The sequence below is a fragment of the Artemia sp. Qi Xiang Cuo genome, chromosome 7 (assembly GCF_049724085.1).
Source record: "Artemia sp. Qi Xiang Cuo chromosome 7, ASM4972408v1, whole genome shotgun sequence".
Taxonomy (NCBI): Eukaryota; Metazoa; Arthropoda; class Branchiopoda; order Anostraca; family Artemiidae; genus Artemia; species Artemia sp. Qi Xiang Cuo.
Window position 1 is genome coordinate 3,844,363 of NC_142800.1, and position 13,180 is coordinate 3,857,542.

Below are 13,180 nucleotides of genomic sequence, written 5' to 3' on the forward strand. Positions count from 1 at the left end.
AATGTTGCAATCAGACGTAAAAGTTTAAAAAATTATATTGTGAAACTTTTTATTTCCAATCATTTATCTTATATATACATTAGTGCCTTGATATCAGTTACGTATCGTATCATTATAATATCAGGTGGAAGTATAGTTAAGCTTAGAGAAAAAGCAAATATGTACCATTTTAAGTGATAAAATAGTCGCAAAGGCAGTACTTAATTAGTTAGAACTATGTAGAATTATTAGCATATCAAGTTAAGTAATTTTAGTATCAGTTGGAGGGAACAATAATTATTACATAATCATATAATCAAATGTGTTAGTCAATAGAAACTCTTTGACCCTTTCGTCAAATAGAGCGTATATTTGGTAGACTTTAAGGTGATTTTTTAATACATGTAGTCTAGTATAATAATCGGGAACATGAAAAAAAAATATATATATCTTACCAAGGCTAAGTTAATTAAAGCAACAAAGACCAAGTCAAAAAAAGGGGGGAAGCGAGATTAAAATTTAAAAGAGCAGAAAGAGTAGGATAATACAACGAAGAGGACATCGTTAAGAATGGGAACGATGATATGTAATGGAATTAATTTCCAGTACCCCAAAAAAATTTCCTAGTAAAAGTGTCCAGAATGTAAGCCCAAACAATTTAAGTAACAATTAATTGTCAAATTTAAAATGTAGCGAAACAGTGTGTTACAATTGCAACAATAAATCTTAGGTTTGAAATTTGCATAAAATGTGTCAAAAATTGTATAGATTAAATGTAATGAAATACAATGTTAAACTTTGTATCAAGTAAAAAATTGTATCACGCTAGGAAGAATTCCAAAGTGAAGTTTCAAAGAGTCATAAATCCTAGCAAAAGTAGCAAAAGTAGCAAAAGTAGCAAAGAGTCTGAATATTTCAGTAGTGTTTTGTCATGGTTTACCATGTCAAAATTACATTCTCTTGATTTTTTAAAGTTCATTTTGAATTTCTTTCATTGAAATGTAAGAGTTGGAATATTTCAGTAGTGTCTTCTTTATAAAATTCGTTGATTTTGAATTGAATTTATCAATTATTTTGGGCAATAGATTGCATCAAGACTGGGCTGGGTAATTGTAGACAGAGAAAAGCCAAGACAGGTTAGGTTAGGTTGAATTGAATTTATCAAGTATTTTGGGCAATAGGTTGCATCAAGACTGGGCTGGGTAATTGTAGACAGAGAAAAGCCAAGACAGATAGTACAAGTAACGTCTGCGGGGAAAGAAGACCCTGTTGAGGGCATAACAAGTTCGGCACGCTAGGTTCTCATGACATATCTCAAACTTTTGAGATATGTTTCAGTTTAGACACTGTGCGGCGTCCGCCCGTCAGATCAGGCGGGTTCCCTGATCTCCTGTTCGGCACGGTGGGTAAAAAAACAATTTTTTTGACATGTCATGAGAAAATGTTCTGCACGCGGGGGATTTCTGGGTTGCCCCAGTGTTCTTCTATATAATATCTTCTCTAATATTTCAGTAGTATTTCAGTAGTATTTCAGTAGTGTCTTGTCGTGGTTTACCTTGTCATAGTTACATTCTCTTTATTTTTCAAAGTTTATTTTGGATTTCTTTCGTTGAAATGCAAGAGTTGGAATACTTCAGTAGTGTATTGTTGCGCTTTACCTTGTTACTGTTACATTCTCTTGATTTTTCAAAGTTCATTTTGAATTTCTTTCATGAAATGCAAGAGTTGGAACATTTCCGTAGTGTCTTACCTTGTCGTGGTTACCTTGTGGTTTACCTTGTCACAGTTACATTCTCTTGATTTTGCAGAGTTCATTTTTGGATTTCTTTCGTTGAAATGCAAGAGTTGGAATATTTCAGTAGTGTTTTGTTATGGTTTACCTTGTCACAGCTACTTACTTTTGATTTTTCAAAGTTCATTTTTAATTTCTTTCGTTAAAATGCAAGAGTTGGAATATTTCAGTAGTGTTTTGTCATGGTTTACTATGTCAAAATTACATTCTCTTGATTTTTTAAAGTTCATTTTGAATTTCTTTCATTGAAATGTAAGAGTTGGATTATTTCAGTAGTGTTTTGTTGTGGTTTACCTTGTCAAACTTACATTCTCTTGATTTCCTAAAGTTCATTTTGAATTTCTTTCCTTGAAATGCAAGAGTTGGAATATTTCAGTAGTGTTTTGTCATGGTTTACCTTGTCACAGTTACATTCTCTTAATTTTTTACAGTTCATTTTGAATTTCTTTCGTTGAAATGCAAGAGTGGGAATAATTCAGTAGTGTATTGTTGCGCTTTACCTTTTCACAGTTACATTCTCTTGATTATTCAAAGTTCATTTTGGATTTCTTTCCTTGAAATGCAAGAGTTGGAATATTTCAGTAGTGTCTTGTCGTTGTTTACCTTGTCATAGTTACATTATCTTGATTTTTCAAAGTTAATTTTGGATTTCTTTCTTTTATTTTTCAAATTTTCCAAAGTTCATTTTGGATTTCTTTCCTTGAAATCCAAGAGTTGGAATATTTCAGTATTGTCTTGTCGTGGTTTACCTTGTCATAGTTACATTCTCTTGATTTTTCAAAGTTCATTTTGGATTTCTTTCGTTGAAATGCAAGAGTTGGAATACTTCAGTAGGGTTATGTTTTGCTTTACCTTGTCACTGCTACATTCTCTTGATTTTTCAAAGTTCATTTTGAATTTCTTTCATGAAATGCAAGAATTGGAATATTTCAGTAGTGTCTTGTCATGGTTTATCTTGTCACAGTTACATTCTCTTGATTTTTCAAAGTTCATTTTGGATTTCTTTCGTTTATTTTTTAAAATTTTTCAAAGTTCATTTTGGATTTATTTCCTTGAAATGCAAGAGTTGGAATATTTCAGGTGTCTTTTCGTGGTTTACCTTGTCACAGTTACATTCTCTTAATATTTCAAAGTTCATTTTCGATTTCTGTTGTTGAAATGCAAGAGTTAGAATACTTCAGTAGCGTTTTGTTGTGCTTTACCTTGTCACTGTTATATTCTCTTGATTTTTCAAAGTTCATTTTGAATTTTTTTCATGAAATGCAAGAGTTGGAATATTTCAGTAGTGTCTTGTAGTGGTTTACCTAGTCAAAGTTACATTCTCTTGATTTTGCAAAGTTCATTTTTGGATTTCTTTCGTTGAAATGCAAGAGTTGGAATATTTCAGTTGTATTTTGTTATGGTTTACCTTGTCACAGCTACTTTCTCTTGATTTTTCAAAGTTCATTTTGAATTTCTTTCGTTAAAATGCAAGAGTTAGAACATTTCAGTAGTGTTTTGTCATGGTTTACCATGTTAAAATTACATTCTCTTGATTTTAAAAGATCATTTTGAATTTCTTTCATTGAAATGTAAGAGTTGGATTATTTCAGTTGTGTTTTATTGTGGTTTACCTTGTCAAACTTACATTCTCTTGATTTTCCAAAGTTCATTTTGGACTTCTTTCGTTGAAATGCAGGAGTTTGAATATTTCAGTAGTGTTTTGTCGTGGTTTACCTTGTCACAGCTACATTCTCTTGATATTTCAAAGTTCATTTTGGACTTCTTTCCTTGAAATGCAAGATTTGGAATATTTCAGTAGTGTTTGGTCGTGGTTTACCTTGTCCTAGTTACATTCTCTTGATTTTTCAAAGTTAATTTGGATTTCTTTCCTTGATATGCAAGAGTTTGAATATTTCAGTAGTGTTTTGTCGTGGTTTACTTTGTCACAGTTACATTCTCATGATTTTTCCAAATTCTTTTTTGGATTTCTTTCGTTTAAATGCAAGAGTTGGAATATTTCAATAGTGTTTTGTTATGGTTTAACTTGTCAGAGTTACATTCTCTTGATTTTTCAAAGTTCATTTTGAATTTCTTTAATTGAAATGCAAGAGTTGGAATATTTCAGTAGTCTTTATTTATGGTTTACCTTGACACAGTTAAATTCTCTTAATTTATCTAATTTCATTTTGAATTTCTTTCGTTGAAATGTAAGATTTGGAATATTTCAGTAGTGTTTTGTCGCGCTTTACCTTGTCAGTTACATTCTCTTGATTTTTCAAAGTTCATTTTGAATTTTTTTTCGTTGAAATGCAAGAGTTGGAATATTTCAGTAGTTTCTTGTCGTGGTTTGCCTTGTCAGAGTTACATTCTCTTGGATTTTCAAAGTTCATTTTGGATTTCTTTTGTTGAAATGCAAGAGCTGGAATATTTCAGTTGTGTTTCCTCATGTTTTACCTTGTCACAAAAACATTCTCTTAATTTATCAAAGTTCATTTTGAATTTCTTTCGTTGAAATGCAAGATTTCGAATATTTCAATAGTGTTTTATTGCGCTTTATTTTGTCAGAGTTACATTCCTTGATTTTTCAAAGTTCATTTTGAATTTCTTTCGTTGAAATGCAAGAGTTGGAATATTTCAGCAGTGTCTTGTCGTGTTTTACCTTGTCAAAGTTACATTCTCTTGATTTTTCAAAGTTCATTTTGGATTTTTTTCGTTGAAATGCAAGATTTGTAATATTTCAGTAATGTTTTGTTGGGCTTTACCTTGTCCCAGTTACTTTCCCTCGATTCATTAAGGTTCATTTTGAATTTCTTTCGTTGAAATGCAAGAGTTGGAATATTTCAGCAGTGTCTTGTCGTGGTTTACCTTGTCACAGTTACATTCTCTTAATTTTTAGAAGTTCATTTTGAATAACTTTCTTTGATATGCAAGAGTTGGAATATTTCAGTAGTGTATTGTTGCGCTTTACCTTGTCACAGTGCTACATTCTTTTTTTTTAAAGTTCATTTTGTATTTCTTTCCTTTAAATGCAAGAGTTGGAATATATCAGAAGTGTCTTGTCGTGGTTTACCTTGTCACAGTTACATTCTCTTGATTTTTCAAAGTTTATTTTGGATTTATTTCGTTGAAATACAAGAGTTGGAATATTTCAGTAGTGCTTTGCTGTGCTTTACCTTGTCACAGTTACAGTCTCTTGATTTTTCAAAGTTTATTTTAAATTTCTTTCGTGAAAGGCAAGAGTTGGAATATTTCAATAGTGTTTTGTCGTGGTTTACTATGTCACAGTTACATTCTCTTGATTGTTCAAAGTTCATTTTGGATTTCTTTCGTTGAATTGCAAGAGTTGGAATATTTCAGTAGTGCTTTGCTGTGCTTTACCTTGTCACAGTTACAGTCTCTTGGTTTTTCAAAGTTCATTTTGAATTTCTTTCGTGAAATGCGAGAGTTGGACTATTTCAGTAGTGTTTTGTTATGGTTTACTTTTTCAGAGTTATATTCTCTTGATTTTTCAAAGTTCATTGTGAATTTTTTTCGTTGAAATGCAAGAGTTGGAATATTTCAGTAGTCTTTCCTTATGGTTTACCTTGTCACAGTTACATTCTCTTAATTTATCAAAGTTAATTTTGAATTTCTTTCGTTGAAATGTAGAATTTGGAATATTTCAGTAGTGCTTTGTTGCGCTTTACCTTGTCACAGTTACATTCTCTTGATTTTTCAAAGTTGATTTTGAATTTTGTCGTCGAAATGCAAGAGTTGGAATATTTCAGTAGTTTCTTATCGTGGTTTGCCTTGTCACAGTTACATTCTCTTGATTTTTTAAAGTTCATTTTGGATTTCTTTCGTTGAAATCCAAGAGTTGGAATATTTCAGTTGTGTTTCCTCATGGTTTACCTTGTCACAGATACATTCTCTTAATTTATCAAAGTTCATTTTGAATTTCTTTCGTTGAAATGTAAGATTTGGAATATTTCAGTAGTGTTTTATTGCGCTTTTTTTGTCAGAGTTACATTCTCTTGATTTTTCAAAGTTCATTTTAAATTTCTTTCGTTGAAATGCAAGATTTGGAATATTTCAGCAGTGTCTTGTCGTGGTTTACCTTGTCAGAGTTACATTCTCTTCATTTTTCAAAGTTCATTTTGGATTTCTTTCGTTGAAATGCAAGATTTGGAATATTTCATTAATGTTTTGTTGCGCTTTACCTCGTCACAGTTACATTCCCTTGTTTTTTCAAGGTTCATTTTGAATTTCTTTCGTTGAAATGAAAGAGTTGGAATAGTTCTGTTGTGCTTTGTCATGGTTTACCTAGTCATAGTTACATTCTCTTAATAATTAGAAGTTCATTTTGAATAACTTTCGTTGAAATGCAAGAGTTTGAATATTTCAGTAGTTTCTTGTTGCACTTTACCTTGTCATAGTGTTACATTCACTTGATTTTTTTAAAGTTCATTTTGAATTTCTTTCCTTGAAATGCAAGAGTTGGAATATTTCAGAAGTGTCTTGTCGTAGTTTACCTTGTCACAGCTACATTCTCTTGATTTTTCAAAGTTCATTTTGGATTTCTTTTGTTGAAATGCAAGAGTTGGAATATTTCAGTAGTGCTTTGCTGTGCTTTACCTTGTCACAGTTACAGTCTCTTGATTTTTCAAAGTTCATTTTGAATTTCTTTCGTGAAATGCAAGAGTTGGAATATTTCAGTAGTGTTTTGTTGTGGTTTACTATGTCATAATTACATTCTCTTGATTTTTCAAAGTTCATTTTGAATTTCTTTCGTGAAATGCGAGAATTGAACTATTTCAGTAGTGTTTTGTCTTGGTTTACCTTGTCACAGTTACATTCTCTTGATTTTTCAAAGTTCATTTTGAATTTCTTTCGTGGAAAATCAAGAGTTGGAATATTTCAATACTGTCTTGTCGTGGTTTACCTTGTCACAGTTATATTCTCTTGATTTTTCAAAGTTCATTTTGAATTTTTTTCGTGAAATGCAAGAGTTGGAATATTTCAGTAGTGTTCTGTCTTGTTTTAACATGTCAAAGTTACATTCTCTAGATTTTTCAAAGTTCATTTTGAATTTCTTTCGTGAAATCCGAGAGTTGGAATATTTCAGTGGTGTTTTGTCGAGGTTTACCTTGTCACAGTTACATTCTCTTTATTTTTTAAAGTTCATTTTGGATTTCTTTCCTTGAAATGCAAGAGTTGGAATATTTCAGTAGTATTTTTTGTTGTATACCTTGTCACAGTTACATTCTCTTGATTTTTCAAAGTTCATTTTGAATTTCTTTCATTAAAATGTAAGAGTTGTATTATTTCAGTAGTGTTTCGTCGTGGTTTACTTTGTCACAGTTACATTCTCTTAATTTTTCAAAGTTCTTTTAAATTTCTTTTGTTGAAATGCAAGAGTTGGAATATTTCAGTAGTTTCTTGTTGTGCTCTAACTTGTCACAGTTACATTCTCTTGATTTTTCAAAGCTCATTTTGATTTCTTTCGTTGAAATGCAACAATTGGAATATTTCAGTAGTGTCATGTTGTGCTTTACCTTGTCTCTGTTAAATTCTCTTGATTTTTCAAAGCTCATCTTGGATTTCTTTCGTTGAAATGTAAGAGTTGGAATATTTCAGTAGTGTTTTGTCATGGTTTACCTTGTCACAGTTACATTCTCTTAATTTTTCAAAGTTCATTTTGAATTTCTTTCGATGAAATGCAAGAGTTGGAATATTTCAATAGTGTATTGTTGCGCTTTACTTTTTCACAGTTACATTCTCTTGATTTTTCAAAGTTCATTTTGGATTTCTTTCCTTGAAATACAAGAGTTGGAATATTTCAGTAGTGTGTTGTCATGGTATACCATGTCAAAATTACATTCTCTTGATTTTTTAAAATTCATTTAGAATTTCTTTCATTGAAATGTAAGAGTTGGATTATTTCAGAAGTGTTTTGTAGTAATTTACCTTGTCAAACTTACATTCTCTTGATTTTCCAAAGTTCATTTTGGACTTCTTTCGTTGAAATGCAAGAGTTGGAATATTTCAGCAGTGTCTTGTCGTGATTTACCTTGTCAGAGTTACATTCTCTTGATTTTTCAAAGTTCATTTTGGATTTCTTTCGTTGAAATACAAGATTTGGAATATTTCAGTAATGTTTTGTTGCGCTTTACCTTGTCACAGTTACATTCCCTTGATTTTTCAAGCTTCATTTTAAATTTCTTTTGTTGAAATGCAAGAGTTGGAATAGTTCAGTAGTGTTTTGTCATGGTTTACCTTGTCACAGTTACATTCTCTTAATTTTTAGAAGTTCACTTTGAATAACCCTCGTTGAAATGCAAGAGTTGGAATATTTCAGTAGTGTCTTGTTGCGCTTTACCTTGTCACAGTTAAATTCTCTTGATATTTTTTAAGTTCATTTTGGATTTCTTTCCTTGAAATGCAAGAGTTGGAATATTTCAAAAGTGTCTTGTCGTGGTTTACCTTATCACAGTTACATTCTCTTGATTTTTCAAAGTTCATTTTGGATTCATTTTGTTGAAATGCAAGAGTTGGAATATTTCAGTAGTGCTTTGCTGTGCTTTACCTTGTCACAGTTACAGTGTCTTGATTTTTCAAAGTTCATTTTGAATTTCTTTCATGTAATACAAGAGTTGGAATTTTTCAGTTGTGTTTTGTCGTGGTTTACTATGTCACAGTTACATTCTCTTGATTTTTCAAAGTTCATTTTGAATTTCTTTCGTGAAATGCGAGAGTTGGACTATTTCAGTAGTGTTTTGTCGTGGTTTACCTTGTCACAGTAACATTCTCTTGATTTTTCAAAGTTCATTTTGGATTTCTTTCCTTGAAATGCAAGAGTTTTAATATTTCAGTAGTGTTTTGTCGTGGTTTACCTTGTCACAGCTACATTCTCATGATTTTTCAAAATTAATTTTTAGATTTCTTTCGTTGAAATGCGAGAGTTGGAATATTTCAGTAGTGTTTTGTTATGGTTTACCTTGTCAGAGCTAAATTTTCTTGATTTTTCAAAGTTCATTTTGAATTTCTTTCGTTTAAATGCACCTTGTCACAGTTACATTCTCTTGATTTTTCAAAGTTCATTTTGAATTTCTTTCGTTGAAATGCAAGATTACATAGTAAATAGTACCCTTGCCCTGAGGGTTGTAGGGGAGTATCCTCCTCTCACAGGAGGGCTCATTCAAACGGAAATTAAAAGTTCTAGTGCCCTTTTTATGTGACAAAAACAATGGAAGGCAACTAGGCCCCCTCCCACGCTCATTGTTTCCTAAAGTCACCCGATCAAAATTTTGAGATAGCCATTTTATTCAGCATGGTCGGACAATATAATAACTATGTTTTTGAGGATGACTTAATCCCCCACAGTCCCAGGGAGATGGGCTGCAAGTTATAAGCTTTGCCCAGTCTTTACATACAGTATTGGTTATTGGGAAGTATTCAGACGTGTTCAGGGGGGTTTTATTTCTGGTAGTTGAGGGGGGGGGTACTGGGGAGGATCTGTCCAAGGAGGAAGTGTTAATCCGGAGGAAGGGACTTGCTATGACGAGGGCGCCAGATTTATAAGCATTATTTACAAAAATGATCAGAAATTAAATAAAAAAACAAACAAGTTTTCAAGTGAAAGCTTTTCAACATAAAAACTTAAAACGAACAGAAACTATTACGTATATGATTGGGTTCGCCCCATAGTCAATACCTCGCTCTTTACGCCAAAGTATTTTTTAGTATTTTCATAAGAGCTATTTATTCTAATTAACAGTCTTTGTGATTAAGGGGTCATTCTTAAAGAATTGGAAAAAGTTCGGACTATAGCGTAAAGAGCGAGGTGTTGACCAGGGGGTGAGCCCCCCTAATATAAGTAATAATAAAATACGAATATAGAAGTTCTCTTACGTAAGTTAATTCGTAAGTTACGTATATTTATTACTAATAGTTCGTAAATAAAATTAAGCAACTTTCAAGAAAGCCATTTAGCCAAAAAAAAGAGTAAAATTAATATGCATATTTCCTTTTAATTATTCATATACGTCGAGCCAAAATCAAAACCTGCGTTAATTTAAAAACGTTCAGAAATGAAATAAAAAAAACAAATTTTTTTAACTGAAATTAAGAAGCGACATTAAAACACAGAAATTATTCCGTATATGAAAGGGGATGTGCCCACCTCAACTCTTCGTTCTTTACGGTAAAGTTTGACTGTTTCTCACCACTCTATTTTTAAAACAATAAAAGAAAACTTTAGCATAAAGAGCGAAGCGTAGAGGAGGGGACATCCCCTTTCAGGGTTTTTATTCACCAAAAAATACAAAATGGAAATATAATATCTTTATTCCACTCGAAAGGCTCCAAAAGGGGCTCCAAGGGATACAAGGGGGATAAAAAAAATACAGACTATCCGCAACAACCAAAGAAAAAGAGAACAATAGCCAAATAACATACAATATTAAAAAGAGAACATACCTGAGGCCTGGGAGTCAAAGCACAAAGAAAACAACCATACACCTTGAAATAAACACTCAGGGGACATCAACTCCTCAGAAGAAAAAAATACGGAATACGTATATTTCATATACGGAATAGTTTCTATTCGTTTTAAATTTTATGTCGCTCCTTACTTTCAGTTTAAAAAAACTTGTTTTTTTGGGCAACTTGTAAAAAACATTGGGCAATGTGTGATAGGTTAAACAGGGGTGGACGGTGGTAAGTTTTTTCCTCTTATTTATTACTATGTTTTGCGTTTAACGACATTTAAAAGAACATCTGAAATCCTGCTTTCTGTGATAAAATGATTTATTTATTTCAATAATAAAATGATTTATTATTGATGAGAAAAAATAGAATCGTCAGACATGTATGGATTCCTTCCATCTTTTCGATTCCATGACGAAAGAAATGTCATCTGAAGAAATAATATCCGGTATCAAAGTCTCTCCCTCTACTAAAGTCTATAAGGACACAGAGCCCCACCAGCATCACCTCCAAAGAAGGTGGTGTCAGGCATACACTCTGTCTGCCATTTTAATAAGATAAGCTTTTAGTGTCAGAAGCTTTGATATAACTCCTTTGGTTATTGAGTGATAGTATTTTGACTTTTTATTATCTATTTTTGTCACCTTGAGATATTATTTTAGGACTTCCTGGACCGAAGGGAGACAATGGAGAGAATGGTTTTGATGATCTACCAGGACCAAAGGGCGAACAAGGTTTTCCAGGTCTGCCAGGAGTTCAAGGACCAGAACGACGTCGATGATCAGATGGAAAACCTGGATTGCCGGGGCCATCAGGTACTTTTGAATTGTTTATTTCTTTTGTAAATGAACTGCCTTGGCCGAAACCTCTATATAGGATACTTAACATCCCTTGGTTTGAACGATAAGGAAAATCTACTGGCGTAAATAACAAGAAATTACATAGAGGGTTGGTATCTTTCCTTATAAATGAGGTTTTATAAGTTCAATCAGTATCATGGTTCCACAGATATCTGAAACTTTGTAAAGAACAAACCATGACATATAATAACTAAAAGTTAATATTTTATTACATAATTTTGGTTGCAGCTGTATATTTTTTTTTATTTTGTAGATTTGCAAGAACGCATTTTTATTTTGCAAGCTACAGCCTTGATCGATAGGCCAAATAATTAAATAAAAACGTCTCATAAGGAGAATGCATAACTGTGGCTATATTTCTCCAAGATACCACCAAAAAAGAACACCGAAGAATATTTTATAAAAGTCGGTTACAATTTACCAAAATCTGAATGCTGCGCCTTAAAACTTATTTCTTGGGCTTCCCCCAGAGAAACATACTCTTATTCTCAATCCCCCTGAAGACCTTACCTTACTGAACGTTTTCTGATTTATTAATTCTATGTTAGTTGAATTAATATAATTTCTGAATTATTAATTATTAATTCTATAGAAATTGGCATTAAGTGGAAATTAACCGTCATAGAAAACTGACAGGTTATATAGTGAATAAATATGTTAGAGCTTGTCAGTTACAGAATTAATTAATGCTGTTCTAGCATTATACTTGTGCAAAAATTTACATGCCATTTGAGGCTATCAAAACTATCTTCAATGGAATAGGAATTAGCACTACTAGTTTTACGATTGATTGGTATATCCGAACGAAAATTAGCAGCTAGAAATTAAAGCTACCTCCGGCCTTTATTTCCAGCGTCCCAATTCCTGTGTTTGAGCCTGTATTCCTTCTTATGTCAGACATCTGACGAGGCACAAATGAGGGAATTTATTTAGAGGAGAGGAGCACAAAAGTCGAAAAGGTCTCCGGCCATTTAACGCATTTTTTTCTGCTCTTTCAAATGGTATGTGTATGGACTCTGTGAAACTCTCTGTAGCTTAGCAACGAAAATTCGGTGTTTCTCCAAATTGACCCCGTCAATACTTTCCCTGGAAGCAAAAATTAAACTATGAGTAAAAGTATCCTATACTGCTTATTTCTTCTCACCATCATTACCTGCCGAAGAAAAATTAGGTTGTTTACAATTTTGTTAACTGAACTGTGGAGCGTCCAAATTGTTTAATTGTGTTTTTCCCAGAATGAGTTTTCGAATACTAAGACCGTTCAACTCTCAGGTCCCAAATTTCTAAAAGAGTATATGAAAGAAGAAAATATAACAGTTCGATAAATGGCTTAAAAATACTAATATTGTAATTTTCTCCTGAAGGAATACCAACAAAATTATATGATAATTGTATGATTTTATTTATGATATCATATGATTATATGATGGTGTTATATGATTATTGTTATATGTTGGAAACAGTGCAGGATCGCCAATAGACGTTAAATTTGTGAATTTATCTTGAGCTGGGATGCAATGTGGTTTTAAGAGGCCCAAACCACCGACTTATTACAGTTCACTTATATCACTTAGTGACCTTGCAACGATTACAGCAATAACTGAATTAATCCAGATTAAAAATAGAGTCGTAATTATTAAAAAAAATATAACTGTCAAATAGCAGCAGATTATTTAAGATTGTTTGGAATATACACCACCTTTAAAAATAAAGGGTTCTGTAATAAACTCTTATTTTTGATGTTATTACTACTTCATAGTAAACAGAATATAGAGTATCGACAAAGGCTATACTCTACGTTGAAAAAGTGTGAAACAGATTTAGAACCACACAAGACTCATAATCCGCCTTCTCGCATGCGCGATACTGATGTACACATCAGGCAGTGTTTCCATTCTAGGGATTTCCCCCCTATAATGGGGATTTTTGACGTCTGTTAGGGGCAATTTTTTTCATTTAGGGATTTGGGGATTTTTAGGGATTTTTCCAAGTATTCTGGATTTTTAAAGGAATTTCTAAGGTTTTTCTTAAATCTAGTGACTTTTCAAGATATAAGGCATAGATTCATTATTCAATCAAATAAGTCATACAGGAGGCTAAC

General features: G+C 32.2%; 1 protein-coding gene across 1 annotated transcript in view; it reads left to right on the top strand.

Annotated features, from left to right (window-relative positions):
• The window catches only part of LOC148949874 (uncharacterized), a 75,753-nt gene that overhangs the window by 21,493 nt on the left and 41,080 nt on the right, over window positions 1–13,180 (top strand). Inside the window, exon 2 of the mRNA XM_089091556.1 lies at window positions 10,882–10,962. Within this exon, the coding sequence (XP_088947682.1) occupies window positions 10,882–10,962 (81 nt within the window). The remainder of the gene's footprint in view (window positions 1–10,881; window positions 10,963–13,180) is intronic.